Genomic DNA, 23,403 nt, shown 5'->3' on the forward strand with positions numbered 1-23,403 from the left:
GTGAAAAGTGCAGGACTTTATGGCTTTTGTTTAAATATAGATATTGGCATGAAAAATTAAAAATAAACATCACCCAAATTTCCATAAAAATATGATTTAAACAATAAGTCATTTTCTGATGACATGTTCCCTGCCTATATAGGAATTTCTGGTGAACCAATCAATGATAGATATATATATATATATATATATATATATATATATATATATCTATGTCAATTTGCTCCTGGTAATACGGTTCTTCGTTCCTATTCAGTTTGCAAAAAAAATCTATTTTAGCATATGTTACTGCTGTAGCAGCATTATGCATAAAGCAATCTTTAGTTTCTTCACTTACCACTGTTTTCCTTGAGTTTTTCCCTGAGTTACAGCTGTTTAAACATTTACAATATGAGGACCTTCTCAAGATGTCTCCTCTGCCAGTTCTCTGAGGCCAAAACTGCTTTCCCTCACTTCCCATACACACTTGGTGTAGCCAGCAGCTTCCTGCCAGCCAATCAGATTACTGAGAGACATGCCTCCTCACTGTGAAGCCTAATGCAGGCATGCAGTGTGAAGGACTGACCCTCTGTCTTCCTGTCTTCCTAGCCGGAGACAGACAAGCCATAGCAACGGTCTTTTAAGGGAGCAGTTGAAAGGGACAGAGGACATTTGATGAAAGCTGTTATTATAAGGTAATTGCAGATCTTTTGACAATCATTGACAGACTAACTCAGGTATACATGCCTAGCTCTAATAAACTAGCAAATAAAAAAAATAATGACAGTTACCCTTTAAGAATCTAGACCTTTTTTAGAACCTGGCAGTTTTATTATGTCATAGGCAAGCAAATTTAGTGTTCAATTCATGATGAAGGTAATAATATGAAATGGCCCACAAAGGGAAATTGGATATTGTAGGACAGATACGTTGACCACATAACTGGGTCTTTAGGAATTATTTTACAATGTTGGCAATTATTTTTGTGATAAAGCTGAAAATGTCATTAAAATTTAGCTTTTTTGCTTACCAGGGCTGTAAAGTCCGAGACCACATTATTGGTTTACCTGGAAGAGATGCACCAAAGAGTCCGTCTATGAACTTACTAAGTGACCTCTTACAAAGAAGGGATATTATAGTTGTCCCTTTTTCTAAAGACTTGAATGGGTAAGCAATTTGGTACTGATATATTATCACAAACTGTCCAACCTGTTTGAGGAGCGTGACTAATACTACAGTGTTCTGCTTCTACACAGGGATTCTGGGATTAGTCTAAGTCAAGATAAAACTGTAGAATGTGATGTCCAGCTAGAACCGAGCGCTGCATGTGGGCAGAAGACCGGGGAGATGAACGCTGTGAGTCTCTGCCACTCTTTGACACTTATTGTATGTCAGAAAATCTAAACTTGCACACATGAAAAATTAGCAAAATTTCAAGGGGTTTTCCAAGACTTTTAGCTCATCAGAATCTGGTCAGTGGGGGTCCGACACCTGGGATCCCTGCCAATCAGCTGTTTGAGTAAGCTCGCAGTAGAGCCACAGTTTTTTATTTTTAGCTTTCCCTAGGCCAGTGACAACACGTTCATCTGTCACATGGCCTAGGTGCAGCTCAGCCCCATTGAAGCGATACTAAGCAGCTGCTATACAATGTACGGCGCAGTGCTTGGTGAGCTGAGAGAAGGCTGCGGCGCTACTGCTAATCAGTTGGGGTCCCAGTTGTCGCACCCAACAATCAGATAGCTCTGGATAGGTCATCGGTTAAAAAATAAAATCACAAAAACCCCTTTAACAGAATGTGCAAAAGAACAGCAATGAGGTAGGAAGAGGGGCTGAATGTGGCCCCTAATGTGAGTGTCTGAGCTTTCACAAAACCTTTAATATGTCATAGCGACATATCAAAGGTTCTAATCATGGGGGTCTAAGTGCTGAGACCCCCACCAATTTCTAGAACAAGAAGAGAGAAGCACTTGCATAGCACAGCACCTTCTCTTATCACTGTAGGAGACAGAATCAAGACAGACTTAGACTTTCTATTGAGTCTGTCCTTCATCCTCCCTTACAGCGAGGAGAGAAAGTGAACTATACGGGCGCTTCTCTCATCTTGTTCTAGCAATCGGTGGGGGTCTTAGTACTCAGATCCCCCATGATCAAAACTAGAGATGAGCGAATTTCAGGTTATGTAATTTGTTCACGCTTCGTTTACTAGAAAAAGGTGAATTGCGTTATGGATTACATTACAACAGACCATAACGCAATTCTATGACGGAATGTATAACGGAATGCCTTAAGATCCGTCCCGGATCCGTCCCGTTTCCGTTATGCATGAGAGGAAATTCGCTCATCTCTAAATAAAACCTCTGATATGTCTCTATGACATATCAAAGGTTTTGTGAAAGCTCCGTGACCCTATAAAGATGACTGGTCTACTCTCCTGACATTGTTTTAGGTAAATATTTTTCCCCATAATATAATAATTATATATTACTCCTGTTACAAATTTATAAATAAATTGACATCTAGATATTATTGGTGGACGTGGCGTGTGTCACTTTACACTCTCACACTGTCCAATCAGAGCTCCCAGTGTCAGACTGTACAGTTGGCAATGTGTTCCTTAATTTCTAGAAATAGTAACAGAGGAACGTTACAAGACAGTCATAAGAAAAGATGCTCTAGAGTTGTTGTTTCAAGGGGAACACACGTATTTACTAAAACAGACAAGTCAGGAGAGGTGACAAGTTCTCTTTAAAGTCAGCATTAATATTGGACAGTAGTTTATTACTTTATTTTTGAGAAATCTCCATTGTTCTCTGCTGTCCTCCTTGGCTAACATTTGTCAGTTGCCCTTCGATTTTGCATCTGTAGTTTGTCTGGTTTCGAATCCTAATCCATATAACTGCAGTAAAGTGATCTGAACAGACCAAGAAGTGGTGCCTATTGTTAGGCTTAGTGGTGTCACATGCCGGAGGACCAGAGCAGACCTCCAGGACGTCTTGCAAACAAGACACAGGCAAGATTCAGACCAGGGACCAACAGAGTACATGTGTAATAGAGTACTCTGTTGGTCCCTGGTCTGAATCTTGCCTGTATCCTGTTTGCAAGATGTCCCGGAGGTCTGCTCTGGTCCTCCGGCATGTGACAGTATGCTTTACCAGGCGACACCACACAGAAGGGCAGATGGCAAAACCCCCTGGGTCAGCAGCAAGGGGCTACACCCAGCAAGGCACACGACAATCTGACCCCAAACCCCACAGCTCACAGATAGATAAAGCTGCATAATGAGGGTACTTGATAAGCCAGTACGAGGCTACAGGCAGCCAGCCTATACAACAAGGAGAGACAGAACTGCACTGTGTTACAAACAAATGCATCCATATACAGACCCTGTTCACACACAAGGCCGCAGCGAGCATGCATCACAGAACCAGCATACATGGGAACACCCACAGCCAATGTACAAAGTGCATGCAGCCAGCCTGCACGGCACCAGAGACAGGAGCCACAGAGATGCAGACATGGAAGCCACAAACACAGGCCACAGTTCACACACAATACCGCAGCCAGCATGCAGTCCCAAGCAACCAGCATACACAGGTGTCAGCCTACAGCTAGTATGCGAGAGCGCCTGCAGCCAGCCTGCACAGCAACAGTGACAAGAACTGCACAGAGATGCAGACAAGGGGAGTACACACATTCACTGGCATAGTTCACACAAGACACCGCAGCCAGCACACAGCCCCAAGCACCCAGCATACACAGGGGAAAGCCTGCAGCCAGTACGCAAGAGAGCATGCAGCCAGCCTACACGGCCACAACTGTCACAGTAAACTAAGCAGTGGGACACCGACTTATTTTGGCGGGACCTATCTAATATAAATTTATTGTAAAAAGCTGACACCCCTTTAATTATATTTCTGGAAATCTGGATATTTTGCTTTGTATTAAAAACTACAGGAAGGTCACTTATGTGTCTAGTGCTATTCTTTGATACCTGTCACCTCTCTGTGTTTTCTTTCATGTCTTTCTTGTTCTTTGCTGCTTGGTGGGTTAGTTTCTTTCATTAAAAAACTTCAGTCTGCAGCTGGTAAGTAGAAAAGGAAAATATCAATCTTTTCTTTGAAAGGTTACGTTGCCCACACTTTGCTTTTTGCAATTGCTGCTAACTTATGATTTGCTTAGTGACGTCAATGCATCCCATTAAATTTCCTGTGACTGCTCAAATGTGGCCATCTTTTCAGCCAGGATTGTTCCTCTCTGAAAATGCTGGGAAGGTGAGCTATATGGCTTAAGCTTCTTCTTACAGTTGTAATATTCAGTCGGACTATGAGATTCCTTACAATATATCAAACCATTAATCTGACAGCAAGGAGAGATTTAGTTCCTTCCACCACTGGTGGAAGAAACGGTAAAAGCAGATAGTGGAGATCAGTCCAGAGACTACACAGATGAAAAACACTGATGACCATTATCTTACACGCCTTCCATCCATAAAGGTGTTGTGTTGGGTATTTAGTTGTAAAGAGACAGAGATGAGAAAGAATAGGGGGTCACCTGGTTGGACCACCACCAGCAAACTCTAAATCAGCTACCCATCTTCCTTCAGCACTCCAGATATGAAATCTAAGGCTACCCCTAGGTGTTAATCAGAGCATGCAGCAAGCCAGTTGGACTTGGTTATTAGGGACACAGTCAGGCTATTTCTGTGGAGTACGGCAGCAGAAAAACTGTGTGAGCTCACAAGTAGCAGACCTATCAGATGCCAAGGAGTAGCAGGAGAGAAGTACAAGCCAGAGTCTAAGCCAGAAATTTCATTGGGAGCCAAATCAGTAAAGTAGGTGTTAATCGAGAGACAAGCCAAAGTTAGTTCATCAGGAAAGACAGTAGATGCCACAACAGTAGACAAAGGTTAATCCAGAGACAAGCCAGTACACAGGAAGGTCCAACAGACAAGCAACACAACAGATGCCAGGAAGAATATCACGGGCAAAGACAAGCAGCAAATGCCAGTCTTAAATAGCCTAGCCCTGGGTTGAACACTAAGCTTGAACCCCGATTGGCTTGTCATCCAGGCTCACAGATAGGCCAGGTCTTGGCTGGTCAGCATAGCAACTATACTAAAACAGCCAAGCAATGGATCATGGCCAGGTAAAATCCTGACATTAGTACTCTAAATACACACAAATAAGGCTTTTGTAAGGTGCCACTCACACATGTTGTGCATTATGCTAACAGGCTGTTTGTCATTGCACAAGCACCGACACCCTATCACAAGGTCGGGCTGCAGTCTGCAAAAATGAAAAACATGATATATTAGTTTCTATCTTGGTTAAAAAATGCAAGCTTGTAACCTGCATCTAGTGGAGTTAACCTTGTACTAGTAATTCTAAGCCCCTTTCAGTGATATTTTGCCATTTCTCGTTCATTCCATTGGGGGACACAGACCATGGGTATAGCTTAGAGATATTACTAGGAGGGACACTATGCAAAAAAAGAAGCTCCTCCTCCTCGGGCTATACCCCCAGGCACCTCCAGGAGAACTTCAGTCTTTGCTTAGTGTCCGTTCAAGGAGGTTGACTCTTACTCTTCTCCTGTTTGTTATTTTCTGTTTTCAGATGGGGACGCAGGTCAGCATTGCGCTTTCCTGGCCCCTGTGGAGTGTCTGCCACGGTCTTCTGAAGGTAATTCCTGGCTACCTCCCATTCCCCCACAGAAGAAAAGTGGATCCAGGCTCGACATGTAAGCTCTGGCATCCCACCAGCTGCTGGGACACCTGCTGCCTACCCTCCCCAGAGCACTGCCCTCCTTTGGAGTCAGATGTCTGAAGAGGTGAATCCCTGCTGGTCTGGACATCGAGGGAGCAGGCTGAGCAGATAAGTATTGCCTGCTTCAATCTCCCTCCTCTCTCTCCCCTCCCCCCTCTCTTCATGTCGTCTGTCTGGCGCTCTGTGGCCGCCTGGGTGAGCTAGAAAAGGACTTGCTGGGGGCATTTTTTCCTAGGGGAGGGGGCCTTCTGGGTAGGGCTGATGATTCCTTATCTTTTCCTACCTGCCTACAGCTTAAACGGCAACTTGATATCGGCAGAGACAGGACGCCTCTGCATATGGTTATTACTATTTTTTTAGACTGCGGCCGCTGCGCTCTCTGCAGCTCCCCGCCGGTCCGCTCCTTCATTCCTTAACCCCCGCTGCGCCGTACCAGGCGAAGGGGTGTAGTTTGAATCGCGCGCGCGCTTATTTCGCGCCGCTATGACGCGTTCTAGGGGGCGGAGCTTCGGCGTCCCGCTCTGTCTCTCCTTACGCCGGAGACTCTGCTGGATTGCGGCCGTGCAGCTCCTCAGTTCTCGGTGACCGGAGACTTCTACTGTTGCCTGGGTGGTAGGAATTGCAGCAAACTGGTAGGAAATCTGTTTACATTGGAATCCATCATGCCTAAACCTGGGGCCCCTAAGCCTTCCAAGGCTTCCTCTCAGGCTCCACTGGAGTCATGTAAGATATGCCTTAGGCCTTTTTCTGTCACTGGTTCCTGTGACTCATGCCCTGCTCCTAGACAGGATCAGCCTCCTTCTCTTGCTCAGCCCGATCCTCCCTCTGCCCCTGCGGAACCAGCGGTACCCGCCTGGGCCTCCGCCATGTCTAATGCGGCAGCTGATCTGGCCTTAGTTGCCAAGGCAGCCATGTCCTTCATGGAGCGCATGGCGGCTACTACCCCAGTGGCACCCACCACTCCATCTCCTCTCAGTGACTCTCACAGAGGGCGTCTGACTTCTAAAAGGCAGCGTGAGCGGCAGCATTCCTCCTCAGATGACTCCGCTTCTCCCCCTCGCCTTGAGGCATGCCCGGTTGACTCTCCCCCTCTCAGGGAGCGCAAATCCGAAGGGGAATTGTCCGGATCGGACGAAGTCACGGAGCGGGAACCCCTGCCTAAGCTTTCCACCATGGTAACCGAGTTGGTGGCAGCTGTCCTTGACACTTTTAATATACAAGGGGATTCTCCTCCCTCCACTAGTCGGGAGTTCTCCCTTTTTCCACCCAAAAAGCAGGAGTCCGCTGTGTTCCCTATTCATGAGGAATTCACTGCGGTCATATCAAAAGCTTGGGATCGTCCTAATCAAAAATTTTCGGCCGCCAAGCGTATGGATACGCTTTATCCTTTTCCAGCTGACACAGTGGAAAAGTGGACTTCTTCCCCTAAGGTAGATCCTCCGGTGGCCAGGTTAGCCAAGAACACGGCCCTTCCCGTCCTAGACGGTTCCTCTCTGCAGGATGCGGTGGACAGACGTTTGGATTCACTTTCCGAGGCTATCTTCTCCCTGGCGGGCGCTTCCCTGCGACCGGCCTTCGCGTCAGCTTGGGTCGCCAGAGCCCTTACGACGTGGTTGCAGCGCCACCACCAGGATCTGTCAGAGCAGGACGCCTCTGCAGATACTCTGGATTTTATCATCCAGATGTCTCAAGCTTCTAAATATCTCTGTGAGGCTTCAATGGACATCGGCTCCCTCTTTGCCCGTATTTCGGCCCTCTCGGTCATTCAGCGCAGAGAGGTCTGGTTGAAGGTGTGGGATGCTGATGCCTCATCCAAGCGTTCCCTCGCTAACCTTCCCTTTGAAGGGTCCAGGCTCTTTGGAGCTCAACTAGATGAATTTATTTCAGCCGCAACTGGGGGCAAGAGCACTCATCTACCTCAGCCCAGGACCAAGCGTCCCTTTCGGTCTCGGCCTTCAGGTTTCCAGGGCCAGTCCTTTCGTCGCTTCTCCACTGCCAGGACGCCGTCGTCCTCATCGGCAGGGGGATCCCAGGACTCCCGCAAGAAGCCTTTCTTCAAGCCCCAGCCCTCTTGGCGGCCTCGGGCGCAGTCAGCCTGTCCTCCTGCTCCCAAGCAACCCTCCGCATGAAGGGGTGCCCCCACCCCTCGTGGTGGGGGGCCGCCTGCTCTCCTTTCAACAGGTTTGGAGGGCTCACGTTCTGGACGCCTGGGCTCTGGAAGTGGTGACGTCCGGTTACAAGTTGGAGTTCGCGTCCAGTCCGCCGGAACGTTTTTTCCCTTCTCGCGTTCCGGGGGATCCGGCCAAGGCCTCGGACCTCTTTTTTGCGGTCTCCTCTCTTCTGGACCGTGGTGTAATTTCCCCCGTTCCCCCAGAAGAGCAAGGGACAGGTTTTTACTCAAACCTGTTCGTTGTTCCAAAGAAGGAGGGGTCAGTACGTCCAATCTTGGATCTAAAACTTCTCAACAAGTTTCGCATGGAGTCCCTTCGCTCTGTTATTGCTTCTCTGAGTCCAGGAGAATTTCTCGCGTCTGTGGACATTCAAGACGCCTACTTGCACGTCCCTATTGCAGAGTCCCACCATCGTTTTCTGCGCTTTGCCATAGGGGGGCGTCATTACCAGTTCGTCGCCCTAACTTTTGGGTTGGCGACCGCCCCTCGGGTTTTTACAAAGATTTTGGCGCCTCTCATGGCGCTTCTTCGCACCAGGGGCATCTCTTTGTTACCATACCTAGACGACATCTTGATAAAAGCTCCGTCTCTTCCACAGGCCGAGGACAGCGTCCGAATCACCGTTCAATCCCTGGAACGGTTCGGGTGGCTGATCAATCTCCCCAAGTCCTCTCTTCACCCCTCCCAGAGACTCTCGTTCCTGGGGATGATCTTGGACACCTCGATTTCTCGGGTGTTTCTTCTGGATTCCAAGGTTTCCCAGATTCGACTGGCAGTGGTGCTCCTTCTACGCTCACCACGTCCCACCATTCGGGAGTGCATGCGGGTGCTGGGCCTTATGGTCTCCTCTTTCGAGGCGATTCCGTACGCCCAATTTCACACGCGTCCGCTACAACAAATGATCCTTGCCCTCTGGAACAAGAGCCCTCGGGGTCTAGACACTCCTGTTCTTCTGTCTCGGCAAGTTCGAGCGTCTCTCCCTTGGTGGCAGTCTTCCCTGAACCTATTGTCAGGAAGGTCCTTCCTGCCGTTCTCCTGGACGGTAGTCACCACCGAAGCCAGCCTCATCGGTTGGGGAGGTGTTCTCCGGAACCTCACAGTTCAGGGTGTCTGGTCGACGGAGGAGTCCCGTCTCCCGATAAACGTCTTGGAACTAAGGGCGATTTTTCACTCCCTCTCCCACTGGACTCCTCTCCTTGCAACTCGCCCGGTGCATGTTCAGTCGGACAATGCCACGGCTGTGGCTTATGTCAACCATCAGGGCGGGACCCGCAGTCGGGCAGTAATGCGGGAAGTAGCGAGGATCCTCTTATGGGCGGAGTCGCATGTTCCAGTATTGTCGGCAGTGTATATCCCGGGAGTCGACAATTGGACGGCGGATTTTCTGAGTCGCACCAGGGTGGATCCGGGAGAATGGTCTCTCCATCCGGAGGTTTTCGAGGACATCTGCAACCGATGGGGCCGTCCGGACGTAGATTTAATGGCTTCCCGACTCAACCACAAGGTGCCGGTGTATCTAGCCCGCGCTCGAGACCCGCGGGCGGACGGGGTGGACGCGCTGGTAGCTCCATGGCAGCGGTTCAGCCTCCTTTACGTCTTCCCTCCGATTCCTCTGTTGCCGAAGGTGCTGCGCAAGATAGAGGCGGAGGGGATACCAACCATTCTCGTCGCCCCAGATTGGCCTCGCCGCGCCTGGTTCTCCAGCGTCGCTCGTATGTTGGCGGACGTTCCGTGGCCTCTACCCGACAGAGAGGATCTCCTGTCTCAGGGGCCACTCTTCCACCAGAATTCACGGCAGCTGCGTTTAACGGCGTGGCTGTTGAGACCTCCATCCTGAGGAAGAGAGGCTTCTCTGATGCGGTGGTGAGAACCATGATCAGGGCTCGGAAGCCGGCTTCTTCACGGATCTATTATCGCACCTGGAAGGCCTTCCTGGTTTTTTGTGAAAAGTCGGGCTACCCGCCCCTACGTTTCTCTGTCCCAGTGGTGCTGTCCTTTCTCCAGTCCGGCCTCGACATGGGTCTGTCGCTCAGTTCTTTGAAGGGTCAGGTTTCTGCTTTGGCTATCTTTTTTCAGAAGTCCATTGCCTTTTTGAGACCTGTGAAAACCTTCCTGCAGGGGGTGGCGCATTCTGTTCCCCCGTATGTGCCTCCCTTGCCCCCCTGGGATCTCAACTTGGTTCTGCGCGCCCTTCAGTCGGCGCCTTTTGAGCCTCTGAGGGAGGTCTCTCTGGTTTTACTCACCTGGAAGGTAGTTTTTCTGGTGGCCATAACCTCCATCAGGCGAGTTTTGGAGCTGGCCGCACTTTCCTGCCGAGAACCTTTTCTGGTCTTTCACCAGGATAAGGTGGTGCTCAGACCAGTGCCTTCTTTTTTGCCCAAGGTGGTTTCTCCCTTCCACCTTAACGAGGATCTGGTCCTGCCCTCTTTTTGTCCTTCTCCGGCGAACCCCAAGGAATGCGCTCTCCACTCTCTGGACGTCGTCAGGGCTCTGAAGGTGTACCTGGGGGCTACTGCCTCCTTCCGGCGTTCAGACTCTCTCTTTGTGATTCCTGAAGGGTCTCGTAAGGGCTTGGCGGCTTCCAAGGTCACCGTGGCGCGGTGGATCCGTTCCGCTATTGCTGCGGCCTATCGCGCTCGTGGCCAAGTTCCGCCGTCACGGATTACTTACTTCCTGGGCTAGACGCAATCGCGCATCCGTTTCCCAGTTGTGTAAGGCGGCCACTTGGTCGTCCTTACATACTTTCACAAAGTTTTATCAGTTACACTCTCTGGCCTCGGCTGATGCTGTTTTTGGGCGCAGGGTATTGCAGGCTGTGGTTCCTGTTTGACTGCTGGACGTTTTCTCCAGGCGGTGTTGGATTTGTTCTTTTTTCCCACCCCATGGACTGCTTTGGGACGTCCCATGGTCTGTGTCCCCCAATGGAATGAACGAGAAAAGGAGATTTTTGTGAAACTCACCTGTAAAATCTTTTTCTCGTCTTTTCCATTGGGGGACACAGCTCCCGCCCCTTTTTTTATGGTTTTCGCCTTATGGTGTGCGGTGTGATGGTTTCCATTGTGTTTATTTCCGTTCTCCTTCTCCTACTGCTTTTGCAACGACTGAAGTTCTCCTGGAGGTGCCTGGGGGTATAGCCCTAGGAGGAGGAGCTTCTTTTTTTGCATAGTGTCCCTCCTAGTAATATCTCTAAGCTATACCCATGGTCTGTGTCCCCCAATGGAAAAGACGAGAAAAAGATTTTACAGGTGAGTTTCACAAAAATCTCCTTTTTGATGTCCATTTCAGTGAATTACAGTTAGTAGAGGCAAGGTTTTCAAGTAAATATGTCTTCATAGAAATATATACAGTACAGACCAAAAGTTTGGACACACCTTCTCATTCAAAGAATTTTCTTTATTTTCATGACTATGAAAATTGTAGATTCACACTGAAGGCATCAAAACTATGAATTAACACATGTGGAATTATATACATAACAAACAAGTGTGAAACAACTGAAAATATGTCATATTCTAGGTTCTTCAAGTGGGATTTCTTGCCTTATAAATGGGGTTGGGACCATCAGTTGCGTTGACGGGAAGTCAGGTGGATACACAGCTGATAGTCCTACTGAATAGACTGTTAGCTGCTTTTTTCTTGCCATAATACAAATTCTAAGTAAACAAAAACGAGTGGCCATCATTACTTTAAGAAATGAAGGTCAGTCAGTCAGCCGAAAAATTGGGAAAACTTTGAAAGTAAGGGCTATTTGACCATGAAGGAGAGTGATGGGGTGCTGCGCCAGATGACCTGGCCTCCACAGTCACCGGACCTGAACCCAATCGAGATGGTTTGGGGTGAGCTGGACCGCAGAGTGAAGGCAAAAGGGCCAACAAGTGCTAAGCATCTCTGGGAACTCCTTCAAGACTGTTGGAAGACCATTTCAGGGGACTACCTCTTGAAGCTCGCCAAGAGTGTGCAAAGCAGTAATCAAAGCAAAAGGTGGCTACTTTGAAGAACCTAGAATATGACATATTTTCAGTTGTTTCACACTTGTTTGTTATGTATATAATTCCACATGTGTTAATTCATAGTTTTGATGCCTTCATAGTCATGAAAATAAAGAAAACTCTTTGAATAAGGTGTGTCCAAACTTTTGGTCTGTACTGTATATGTATCTTTTTATTTTATTTTTAAATGTGTGTTCTGTTCCAGAAGCAACAGTCACTGCTGTCAGAAGATGACGACTACACTACTGGGTCTGAGGTGACAGAGGATGAGGTTGGGGATGAAGAAGAAGTGTCAAAAAAAATAGGTATTCTTCTTTATCATTTGATACATCTTACTCATTCTTTTGTATGGTAGAAACATGAGATCATAATATGAAATACATATTTCTGCATCCCAGCATTGATAGAGCTGAACCTGTTGTATAGGGGTCTGACAATTAATGTTAATTGTCAACACAGACAAGTAATATCTGACAACACTATGGTCTTAAACCGATCTCACTATTACATTATTATAAATATATTCCCAAATACATCTCGTTAGTTATAATTACCTAATCACACAGGAGGATAAGTTACTTCAGAGCACTTAGCTAAAGAGCTGCCTCATCCTCCTCTCTGCTCTGCTTGTCAGGGATTATGATCCTGAATACAGATTATAAAATCTTCAGATGAATCTCTGTAGAAATGTAGTTCATGAGGAGACATGAAGTTCCGCGAGGAGGGTGGAATGTGGTTAATGAGCAGCAGCACTTGGATGTAGTCTCCATTACCACAGCCCCACATTACCACAGTCTGCCCTGTCCGTCCTCTCTGTACTTCATGTCTCCTCATGAACTCCATTCCCACAGAGATTCAGCTAAAGTTCTTATCAGCTGTATTCAGGATCATAATCCCTGACAAGCAGAGCAGAGAGGAGGATGAAGCAGCTCTTAAGCGCAGTGTTGTGAAGTAACTTGTCCCCCTGTGTGATTAGGACAGGTTTGTGTGTACTATTAGGACGGCAGCCATTTTATTCCTCCCGATGATTGCTCCCTAGACATTATAACTAATGAAAGGTATTTGTGAATGTATATACACTGCTCAAAAAAATAAAGGGAACACTTAAACAACAACTTGAAACTCCAAGTCAATCACACTTCTGTGAAATCAAACTGTCCACTTAGGAAGCAACACTGAGTGAAAATCAATTTCACATGCTGTTGTGCAAATGGGATAGACAACAGGTGGAAATTATAGGCAATTAGCAAGACACCCCCAATAAAGGAGTGGTTCTGCAGGTGGTGAGCACAGACCACTTCTCAGTTCCTATGCTTCCTGGCTGATGTTTTGGTCACTTTTGAATGCTGGCGGTGCTTTCACTCTAGTGGTAGCATGAGACGGAGTCTACAACCCACACAAGTGGCTCAGGTAGTGCAGCTTATCCAGGATGGCACATCAATGCGAGCTGTGGCAAGAAGGTTTGCTGTGTCTGTCAGCGTAGTGTCCAGAGCATGGAGGCACTACCAGGAGACAGGCCAGTACATCAGGAGACGTGGAGGAGGCCGTAGGAGGGCAACAACCCAGCAGCAGGACCGCTACCTCCGCCTTTGTGCAAGGAGGAACAGGAGGAGCACTGCCAGAGCCCTGCAAAATGACCTCCAGCAGGCCACAAATGTGCATGTGTCTGCTCAAACGGTCAGAAACAGACTCCATGAGGGTGATATGAGGGCCCGACGTCCACAGGTGGGGGTTGTGCTTACAGCCCAACACCGTGCAGGACGTTTGGCATTTGCCAGAGAACACCAAGATTGAAAGCAGGTTCACACTGAGCACGTGACAGACGTGACAGAGTCTGGAGACGCCGTGGAGAACGTTCTGCTGCCTGCAACATCCTCCAGCATGACCGGTTTGGCATTGGGTCAGTAATGGTGTGGGGTGGCATTTCTTTGGAGGGCCGCACAGCCCTCCATGTGCTCGCCAGAGGTAGCCTGACTGCCATTAGGTACCGAGATGAGATCCTCAGACCCCTTGTGAGACCATATGCTGGTGCGGTTGGCCCTGGGTTCCTCCTAATGCAAGACAATGCTAGACCTCATGTGGCTGGAGTGTGTGAGCAGTTCCTGCAAGACGAAGGCATTGATGCTATGGACTGGCCCGCCCATTCCCCAGACCTGAATCCAATTGAGCACATCTGGGACATCATGTCTCGCTCTATCCACCAACGTCACGTTGCACCACAGACTGTCCAGGAGTTGGCAGATGCTTTAGTCCAGGTCTGGGAGGAGATCCCTCAGGAGACCGTCTGCCACCTCATCAGGAGCATGCACAGGCGTTGTAGGGAGGTCATACAGGCATGTGGAGGCCAAACACACTACTGAGCCTCATTTTGACTTGTTTTAAGGACATTACATCAAAGTTGGGTCAGCCTGCAGTGTGTTTTTCCACTTTAATTTTGAGTGTGACTCCAAATCAAGACCTCCATGGGTTAAAAAATTTGATTTCCATTTTTTTATTTTTGTGTGATTTTGTTGTCAGCACATTCAACTATGTAAAGAACAAAGTATTTCAGAAGAATATTTAATTAATTCAGATCTAGGATGTGTTATTTTTGTGTTCCCTTTATTTTTTTGAGCAGTGTATAATAAAGTTATATTTAAGTATTTTCATTTTTTTAATTCCCAGAGAACCCCTTTAAAGGAGCTGTACCATTAAAACAACGTGTTCCCTATGCACAGGATAGAGGATAATTGTCTGATTGGCGGAGGTCTAACCACTGGGGTCCCCGCCTCTCGCAAGAATGGGAGCTCGTTCTCCCCATTTTTATGGAATGTTAGACTCGCATGTATGCCCCCCACTTTCATTCAACTCTATGGGACTTCCGAAAATAGCAGGGTACAAGCACTTGGCTATCTCTGGCAGCCCCATAAAGCTCAATGGAGAGGCAGCATAAATGTGTGACACAGGAAGGTCCAACAGACAAGCTCCATTCAAACTGGGGAACACGGGCACACATTGCCATAATTGGCGGGGGCTCCAACAGTCGTATCCCTGCTGATCGGATGCCTGTCCTCCACCCTGATGGGGGATAAGTTGTCTTAACGGGACAACCCTTTATTGCTTACCTGAAGTTTTGGAGGATGGCTCTAAATATTGCCCACAGGCATGTATTTCTCACTGCTATTACAAATGGGCACATCCTCTTCATATAGTTGCCCAAAATGTAAACATAACCCAACCTTTTCCTGTGGTCATGACCTATTATTCACACCCTCTGACTACTTTATACCTGATGATCCTTCTTGCCAGTATTTAGTTATCTAGACCCTGACTCAATCAGATTATATGTGGGGGATTCAATCAGCACAACCCTATATGTAGGTGCACATTGCTATGGCGAAATACATATACAAAGAAAAAGAGACAAATCCAATGGCACTCTGCAACCAGCATTCTGCCCTGCCTCTATGCTGGATGAGGCATTGGTGTACATTTTGGCCAAAGCGTAATAAGCCACTCACCACGTCAAGGTCGCCTCTATGGAGTGGTCCCTAACACTAGTTCTTAGGGACTACTCCATAGAGGCGACCTTGACGTGGTGAGTGGCTTATTACGCTTTGGCCAAAATGTACACCAATGTCTCATCCAGCATAGAGGCAGGCAGAATGCTGGTTGCAGATTGCCATTGCATTTGTCTCTTTTTCTTTGTATATGTATTTCGCCATAGCAATGTGCACCTACATATAGGGTTGTGCTGATTGAATCCCCCACATTTTTTCTTTGTAGTATATATTGGAGGCGTGGCGATCTCCATGCAGTCATGCACACCTGACCAGTCAATCTGTCCTGGAGGCTGGTTTTAAAGTCAGTATAAAACTGAGTCTGCATATTAGCACCTACCAGTAGCCATTTGGCTCCAGGAGAAGTATATAGTGGGCCCAGCATGCATGTTGGTACTTGCATCCCTGGATCCGATGAAAGCTGTAATGGCACCGGACGGGGTTAAAAGCAGAGTGTGTCTGGCGTTCATGCTGTACCTGCGCTCCCTGGACTTTGTGTGGCTGTCATGGCCCACAAACAGGTAGGAACTAGTGTTAGGGACCACTCCATAGAGGCGACCTTGACGTGGTGAGTGGCTTATTACGCTTTGGCCAGATTGTACATGTACTAGAACATTTTTGAACATGTTGCAAATGTTCCTTATGATGAGCTCCTTCTGATAATGGGCTGTAACCTTCTTTGAGACCATTGTAGGGGCTCATTTTAATTTCAAATTTTTGATTTCTCGTTAACAGGAAGAAAAGAAAAACTAAAGAAATTCAATAGACAGCCAAAAAAACACAAGTCGTCACCAAGTATTCATAAAAAGGAAAGACCACAAGAAAAGGTAAATATCTACTCTGTACTCTTTATTTATGTCCTGTTGATTATATAGCACTAACATATTCTGCAGCTCAGTACTGGGATTGTCACCATTCAGTCACATCCTTTAAGAGATTGTCCAGCTTTTTCTACCTTTTTAAACTTCAACCCCAGCCTGCTATAAAAAAACAGCTTTCTGGCTCTTCTGTGGTCTTCCGATCTCCGCCCTGTAAGAGATGGGTCGCATGTGCATGGCCTCAGTGTTGACGTGTCCCCACTCAGCTTGTGACCTAGCGGTGACGTGGCCCTTGAGGACACGTCAGCACTGAAACTAGTCATTGGCTGCAGCGGCTCATGTCACCCTGTCCATCTGTAAGCGAAAGACCATTGAAAGGCGTCAGAACGGAGTGGCTGGGAGCAGGAGAGTATAGATTTTTCACAGGTACGGCATGCTGCATTTGAAATTTAAAAAAGTAAAAAAAAAAAAAACTTTCATGCAGTTCACAAATTTTCCTGTCTCAGGAAGTAGGTACATAGATTGTTTGGAGAAATACACTTCAGAAAAAAATCAACATGTATTTGCCATGAAATCTGCAGCAGAAATCATAGGCTGACCCTCTGAATTTCAGGTTTTCCGGTTTGCCCTGCTGCAGATCTGCCTGTAGGTTTAACCCTATCTATATGCAGCCAGCATGGATACCATGGCAATAATTTACTTGTTTATTCTTTTTTCATCCAACGCTGATTTCATATAATTCGACGTGTCAAAATTCTCATCAAGTAAATGCAGAGTAAGCATGTCTATAGAGGAAAAGTTATAAAAAAACGTGCATTGTTTCGATTTCAGTAGTTGGTCGATGATTTCTATCAGGGATTGTGAGCAAAAATCAAGAGTGAAGCCTACACAGAGGTTTTGACTCACAATCACTTATGGAAATCACTGACCAAATCAGTTAAGTAGAACTAGGTCTTATGGCCGTGTAAGATTTATCATGCCATCTGGGTACAACTGGATCTTTGGCAGGATTAAGATCCTGATAATAAAGGTGCATCTGAGATGTGGTAGCCCTGGTAGGTATAATGGTATAATAATGTTCGCGAGGACTGGTTTCAGTCTGTAATTGGGGTGTATTCTCATTGTCAGGTTTGTAATCCTTGTTGCGTGATTCGGACTAAGATCAGGTGTTGATCTGTTGATCCTTTAAATACAACCAATTACACAATTTACTAACCCTTTGTTTTTCCTCTCAGCCATCTAGAGACTCTTCTCCATTTACGTAAGTATCTCATGACATCTGTCAACATTGAACTAAGGGCTCATGCACACGAACGTATTTTCTTTCCGTGCCCGTTCCATTTTTTTGCGGACTGTATGCGGAACCATTCAATTCAATGGGTCTGCAAAAAAAAAACGAAGTTACTCTGTGTGCATTCCGTTTTCGTATGTCCGTATGTCCGTTCTGCCAAAAAATAGAACATGTCCTATTATTGTCCGCATTACAGACAAGGATAGGACTGTTCTATGAAGGGCCAACTGTTCCGTTCCGCAAAATACGGAATGCACACAGATGTCATCCGTATTTTTTGCGGGTCCGTTTTTTTGTGGACTGCAAAATACATACGGTGGTGTGCATGAGCCCTAAAGCATTGAAAAATTTGATTTCCAAAGGTTTTGCTATTTTTTTTAGAGTGAGTACACAGAGAAGTAAATGGGACGCATCTCGCTCCTTGAGGTTTAACCAGGATGCTCAGAGAGAAGAAGGTGTGTAATTCTATAAGTGCAACTGCTTAACCCTGAGAATGTCCTCATTATGTCCTTATGCCACTATTTTTTAATAATCATCTTAAACAGGTTTCATGGAATCTGGGTGGCATGCTGCTAGCCTCTCCACCAGATCTCTATTGAAATGTCACAAGATGATGGCAGTTATGTAACTACACAGAGGCAGAGGATCAGTGATGGGGTAGTTAGGCTTTAGTGACATTGAAAATTGTGGGGTTTTTTGTCTGTATTTTAAACTGCCATCCTGTATAGTAAAAGGGGTATATATTTTTTGACATATAAGACGTACCTGCCCATAAGACGCACCTAAGTTTTAGAGGAGGAAAATAAGAATTTTTTTTTTTCATTAGAACTCTGTTAATAAGAACCCCAATCAGACCTCAGATCAGACCCCCAATGTTAATAAGACCCCATTCAGATCTCAGCTGAAACCCCCAATGTGAATGACACTCCAATTAGACCTCAGATCAGAGCCAAAATGTAAATAAGACCTCCCATTCAGATCTCAGCTCAGACCCCCAATGTAAAAAAAAAAAACATCCAGACCTCAGAGCAGACAAAAAAAATAATCTACTTGCCTCTCCTGCTCCAGACTTCTAACATCCAGCGTTCTTTCTACCGTGCTGTGACTAGACGTTGTCACAGTCGACCCCATTCAGATCCCAGCTGAGACCCCCAATGTGAGTGACCCCCCAATTAGACCTCAGATCAGAGCCCAAATGTAAATAAGACCCCCATTCAGATCTCAGCTCAGACCCCCAATGTGAAAAAAAAAATCATTCAGACCTCAGATAAGACCCCCATGCTTAGAGCAGACAAAAAAAAATATCAACTTACCTCTCCTGCTCCAGACGCCACCTCTTCTAACATCCAGCGTTCTTCCTACCGCGCTGTGACCAGACGTCGTCACAGAGCGCAGAAGTCCTCGCGCTTTGCACAGGTCGCAGCACAGTGTGAGGGGCCTGCAGGAGACGACCAGGAAGCGGTGAGTACAGGGCCAGCACAGGGAGCACTATATTCACTTCTCCCCATCTTACGGTACTAATGAGTGCTTCCATAATGGAAGTGCTCATTAGTAGAAATGATTGATAAAAAAGAAAATGGCTGCGCACCATTATAAATACAAACAATAGAGATAAGAAATGGGGCACATTCTAAATGAAAGTGGTATCATACCTACTATAAATGAGTCAATGGAAGCTCTTAGCGCACATACTTGATCAAACGTGTGTGGGGCCCATCTCTCAGGCGTCAAGGTGGCTTCCGCAGATGGGTCCCTAACACTAATATACTGCCTCTCTTTCGACTTACCTAAGCCTACAATTTTCAGGGCAGTGGAGGAACCAGCTCCATAAGTGCTCTGCTCAGAAGTCCCAGGTAGAAGGGTGTGTTCAGTGTAAAAGAGGCGCTACCCTCAGTTAATACTACAAGAAAATTTAGACTAGAACATTTTTTCTAGTGTACATTTTCTTGTAGTGCTCATTAGTATTCACCCCATAAGATGCACTGACTGGGGGGGGGGGGGGCGGGGGCGTCTTATATGGCGAAAAATATGGCATATAGATCTCAGAAATATCATGAATCAGTTATGCACATGTACTCCCTTAAAATACATGAAGTCTAGTCATTGTGAAGTATGTGGGTGGATGGTCATTGTTGTCTTCATACATAATTAAGCAGATTTATCAATATTTTGGATTTCTATGTGTGCAATAAGAGTATTAATATCTTTCTTTTGCTGCAGATCAGAGAAGAATGACAGAAATTACAGGTCATTTGATAAAAATAAGACTCGGAGACCTGGATTGTATGAACACCAAAGATGGGAAGGAAGTGAGTGCACCTGACCAACATGGTTGGTCTATATATCAAATCTCATATGATCTCTTATCCATCTGTTTAGCTTCAATCTGACCCAACCTGGGCTTGTTGAAGGGACTGTCAGTGGCTTTCTTATTGCGGACCTTTTCTTAGGCTAGGTCATCAATATCGGATCAGTAGGAGTCCGACCCCCACTACCCCTGCTGATCAGTGTGTCCCGGAATCATGCACTGGAACAGCTCAGTTCATGGTGTAGTGGCCAGGTCACCGCAACTCTTATCCTAGCGACTACACGTTCTATGTCATCAGTCTGATATCAATGACCTATATCTAATATCTAAGCACTGCACAACCCATTTAAACAAAATGAATTACACGGGATTCCACTGAAAGCCTCTCTTTCTTTAGCAGGCAGGTGGAATTTACTCCAGACTTGAAGCTCAGATCAAAGCCTCTGTCCAAACAAATACCCGGCAAAGTAACACAGAAAAGAACCCCAGGTACTATATACGATTATCTTTCTACATGTGGAACGTGTACATATGATATACATAAATGTTTTACTGTACTGATTATGAGTCTCAAACCTCAGCCAATAATCTTCAGAGCAAAAGCTCTTGTATAATGGCATCCGATGATTTGCCCAAAAAACTATTATCCAATCAAATAACTCACATGAATTTGGCTGCGGCTAAGCCAAGTGCACAACTTTCACACTTATGTGACATTCTATTTAGCATGCAGTCATGTGAAAAAGAAAGGACACCCTTGTAAATTTTTTTTTTTTTTTTTTTTAACACATGACTATTTGATATTCATTTAAACAGGTTATAAAGATACAGGCAATGTAACTGGAAAAAAAACACAAATTAACTTCTCTAAAATGTATTAAAAAAAATCATGGCTGTGCCATAAGTAGCTCTGATAGCTGTTATTGCCCACTTTGGCAACCTACAAGTGGCATATACCGGTAATTGTCTACCAGTCTATTACTGGGAAACATTTTTCGATTGGGTCAATGGAGAAAGTTATCCGATCCCGGCAGTTGTGGCACAAGTATCCTGGGTACACTGGGGAGTACTCATGAGATCCCAGTGACGGATACATCCAGATCCAGTGGGATCACACACCACAAAATTGATGCATGTGAATATACCACATTAACCCCTTGCTAACATCTGCCATACATGTACAGTGGAGGTGCACGGGGCTTAGGAACATAACCCGCTTCATATGCGACTGGTGCTGGCTTTGTTACAGAGCCACCTGCAGTGACCAGGATCAGAGATAACTCCGATCGTTACCACTGTCTATAAATACCACGTCACTAGAGCGGTTAGACAGAGGGAGCGATGTAATAGGAGATCAGTAAAATCATTATACACTCACCTAAAGAATTATTAGGAACACCTGTTCTATTTCTCATTAATGCAATTATCTAGTCAACCAATCACATGGCAGTTGCTTCAATGCATTTAGGGGTGTGGTCCTGGTCAAGACAATCTCCTGAACTCCAAACTGAATGTCAGAATGGGAAAGAAAGGTGATTTAAGCAATTTTGAGCGTGGCATGGTTGTTGGTGCCAGACGGGCCGGTCTGAGTATTTCACAATCTGCTCAGTTACTGGGATTTTCACGCACAACCATTTCTAGGGTTTACAAAGAATGTTGTGAAAAGGGAAAAACATCCAGTATGCGGCAGTCCTGTGGGCGAAAATGCCTTGTGGATGCTAGAGGTCAGAGGAGAATGGGCCGACTGATTCAAGCTGATCGAAGAGCAACGTTGACTGAAATAACCACTCGTTACAACCGAGGTATGCAGCAAAGCATTTGTGAAGCCACAACACGCACAACCTTGAGGCGGATGGGCTACAACAGCAGAAGACCCCACCGGGTACCACTCATCTCCACTACAAATAGGAAAAAGAGGCTACAATTTGCACGAGCTCCCCAAAATTGGACTATTGAAGACTGGAAAAATGTTGCCTGGTCTGATGAGTCTCGATTTCTGTTGAGACATTCAAATGGTAGAGTCCGAATTTGGCGTAAACAGAATGAGAACATGTATCCATCCTCTGATGGCTACTTCCAGCAGGATAATGCACCATGTCACAAAGCTCGAATCATTTCAAATTGGTTTCTTGAACATCACAATGAGTTCACTGTACTAAAATGGCCCCCACAGTCACCAGATCTCAACCCAATAGAGCATCTTTGGGATGTGGTGGAACGGGAGCTTCGTGCCCTGGATGTGCATCCCTCAAATCTCCATCAACTGCAAGAGGCTATCCTATCAATATGGGCCAACATTTCTAAAGAATGCTATCAGCACCTTGTGGAATCAATGCCACGTAGAATTAAGGCAGTTCTGATGGCAAAAGGGGGTCCAACACCGTATTAGTATGGTGTTCCTAATAATTCTTTAGGTGAGTGTATGCTGCAATACAGTATAAAGTATAGAAAAGAAAAAAATTACCAACACTGTTTCTCCCAACAACATTTAACAACCTTCGCCTCCCGAAAAAAATAAAAGAATAAAAGCAAGCACCGCAAAACACTAAAAAGTACAGCTCAACCCACAGAAAGCAAGCCGTCATAGAATATGGCCGATGGCAAAATTTAAAAGTTATGGGCGTTAGAATATAGCGGCACAAGAAATTCAAGAAAATTGACGTAAGGTCCTTACTTTTTCATATGAATGTGTATGGATAAAGATTCCGTAATATATCCATTCAGATAGCTAGTATAGACGTCTATGCCAGTATTATTCAGTTAATGACTGCATGTGTTTTATTGCAGGTCTAAACCTCGTTTTGGAATTGGACGGCCAACATAAGTATAGGCTTTATACCTGTATGTATGCTTTAGGTAGTCATTAGCATTAATGATCTGTCCATGTGGACAGTGGATATTTATTAACACTTTTAATGTATGCTTGACACGTTTTTGCTGTTTGGAAACTACTAGAATGAATTTGCTAATATCTTATTTAGCTTTGTATGCTTTTTTTTTTTTTAAATAAACGTATTTTAAACAAATACAAAGGAGTTTTCTTTTCTATACAAAGGTGATATTCCCATGTACTTGTGTGATCATCAAATGACTAGATCAGGGATGCTTAACCTGCAGCCCTCCAGCTGTTGGAAAACTACAACTCCCAGCATGCCCTAATAGCGGTAGGCTGTTCAGGCATGCAGGGAGTTGTAGTTTTGCAACAGCTGGATGGCCGCAGGTTGAGCATCCCTGGACTAGACCATAATTAGTGATTTGTTAAAAGGACCTAAGTCCATTGAGGTCTGCAGTTGATCCAGAGAAATCTTAAATACAACGGCATTGACATTAGCCAGAAATGTGGAAACTTTGCCTCCTGATTCCTGCTGCCAATCAACACTCTACATTTGTATGGGGTTTATTATATCAATTGGGGTCATTATATCAATTAACTAGGACTAAGGGATAGGTACATTCTTGCTTCTTTTTCTATCTGTACTAATTCATCCATTTACCCCCCTATGGGGATTTGTCTCTACCTAGGGCTAATTTAGGGTCAGACAGGGC

At 45.8% G+C, this 23,403-nt stretch overlaps 1 protein-coding gene across 4 annotated transcripts in view; it reads left to right on the forward strand.

Moving 5' to 3' along the window:
* SANBR (SANT and BTB domain regulator of CSR) overlaps window positions 1-22,797 on the forward strand; it is a 61,981-nt gene extending 39,184 nt beyond the window's left edge. For 2 of the 4 annotated variants that reach the window (XM_040427459.1, XM_040427458.1), the window contains exons 14-22: window positions 1,013-1,146; window positions 1,236-1,335; window positions 12,107-12,206; window positions 16,176-16,267; window positions 17,494-17,519; window positions 17,931-18,004; window positions 19,770-19,858; window positions 20,255-20,346; window positions 22,645-22,797. In XM_040427459.1, coding sequence (XP_040283393.1) covers window positions 1,013-1,146; window positions 1,236-1,335; window positions 12,107-12,206; window positions 16,176-16,267; window positions 17,494-17,519; window positions 17,931-18,004; window positions 19,770-19,858; window positions 20,255-20,346; window positions 22,645-22,681 — 744 coding nt within the window. In that variant the 3' untranslated portion in view covers window positions 22,682-22,797. Of the gene's footprint in view, window positions 1-1,012; window positions 1,147-1,235; window positions 1,336-4,030; window positions 4,064-12,106; window positions 12,207-16,175; window positions 16,268-17,493; window positions 17,520-17,930; window positions 18,005-19,769; window positions 19,859-20,254; window positions 20,347-22,644 lie in introns of all 4 variants that reach the window. The other 2 variants (XM_040427461.1, XM_040427460.1) reach the window with 2 other exon arrangements.
* The last annotated feature ends 606 nt before the right edge of the window (window positions 22,798-23,403 follow it).

Source organism: Bufo bufo, chromosome 4 (genome assembly GCF_905171765.1).
Source record: "Bufo bufo chromosome 4, aBufBuf1.1, whole genome shotgun sequence".
NCBI lineage: Eukaryota > Metazoa > Chordata > Amphibia > Anura > Bufonidae > Bufo > Bufo bufo.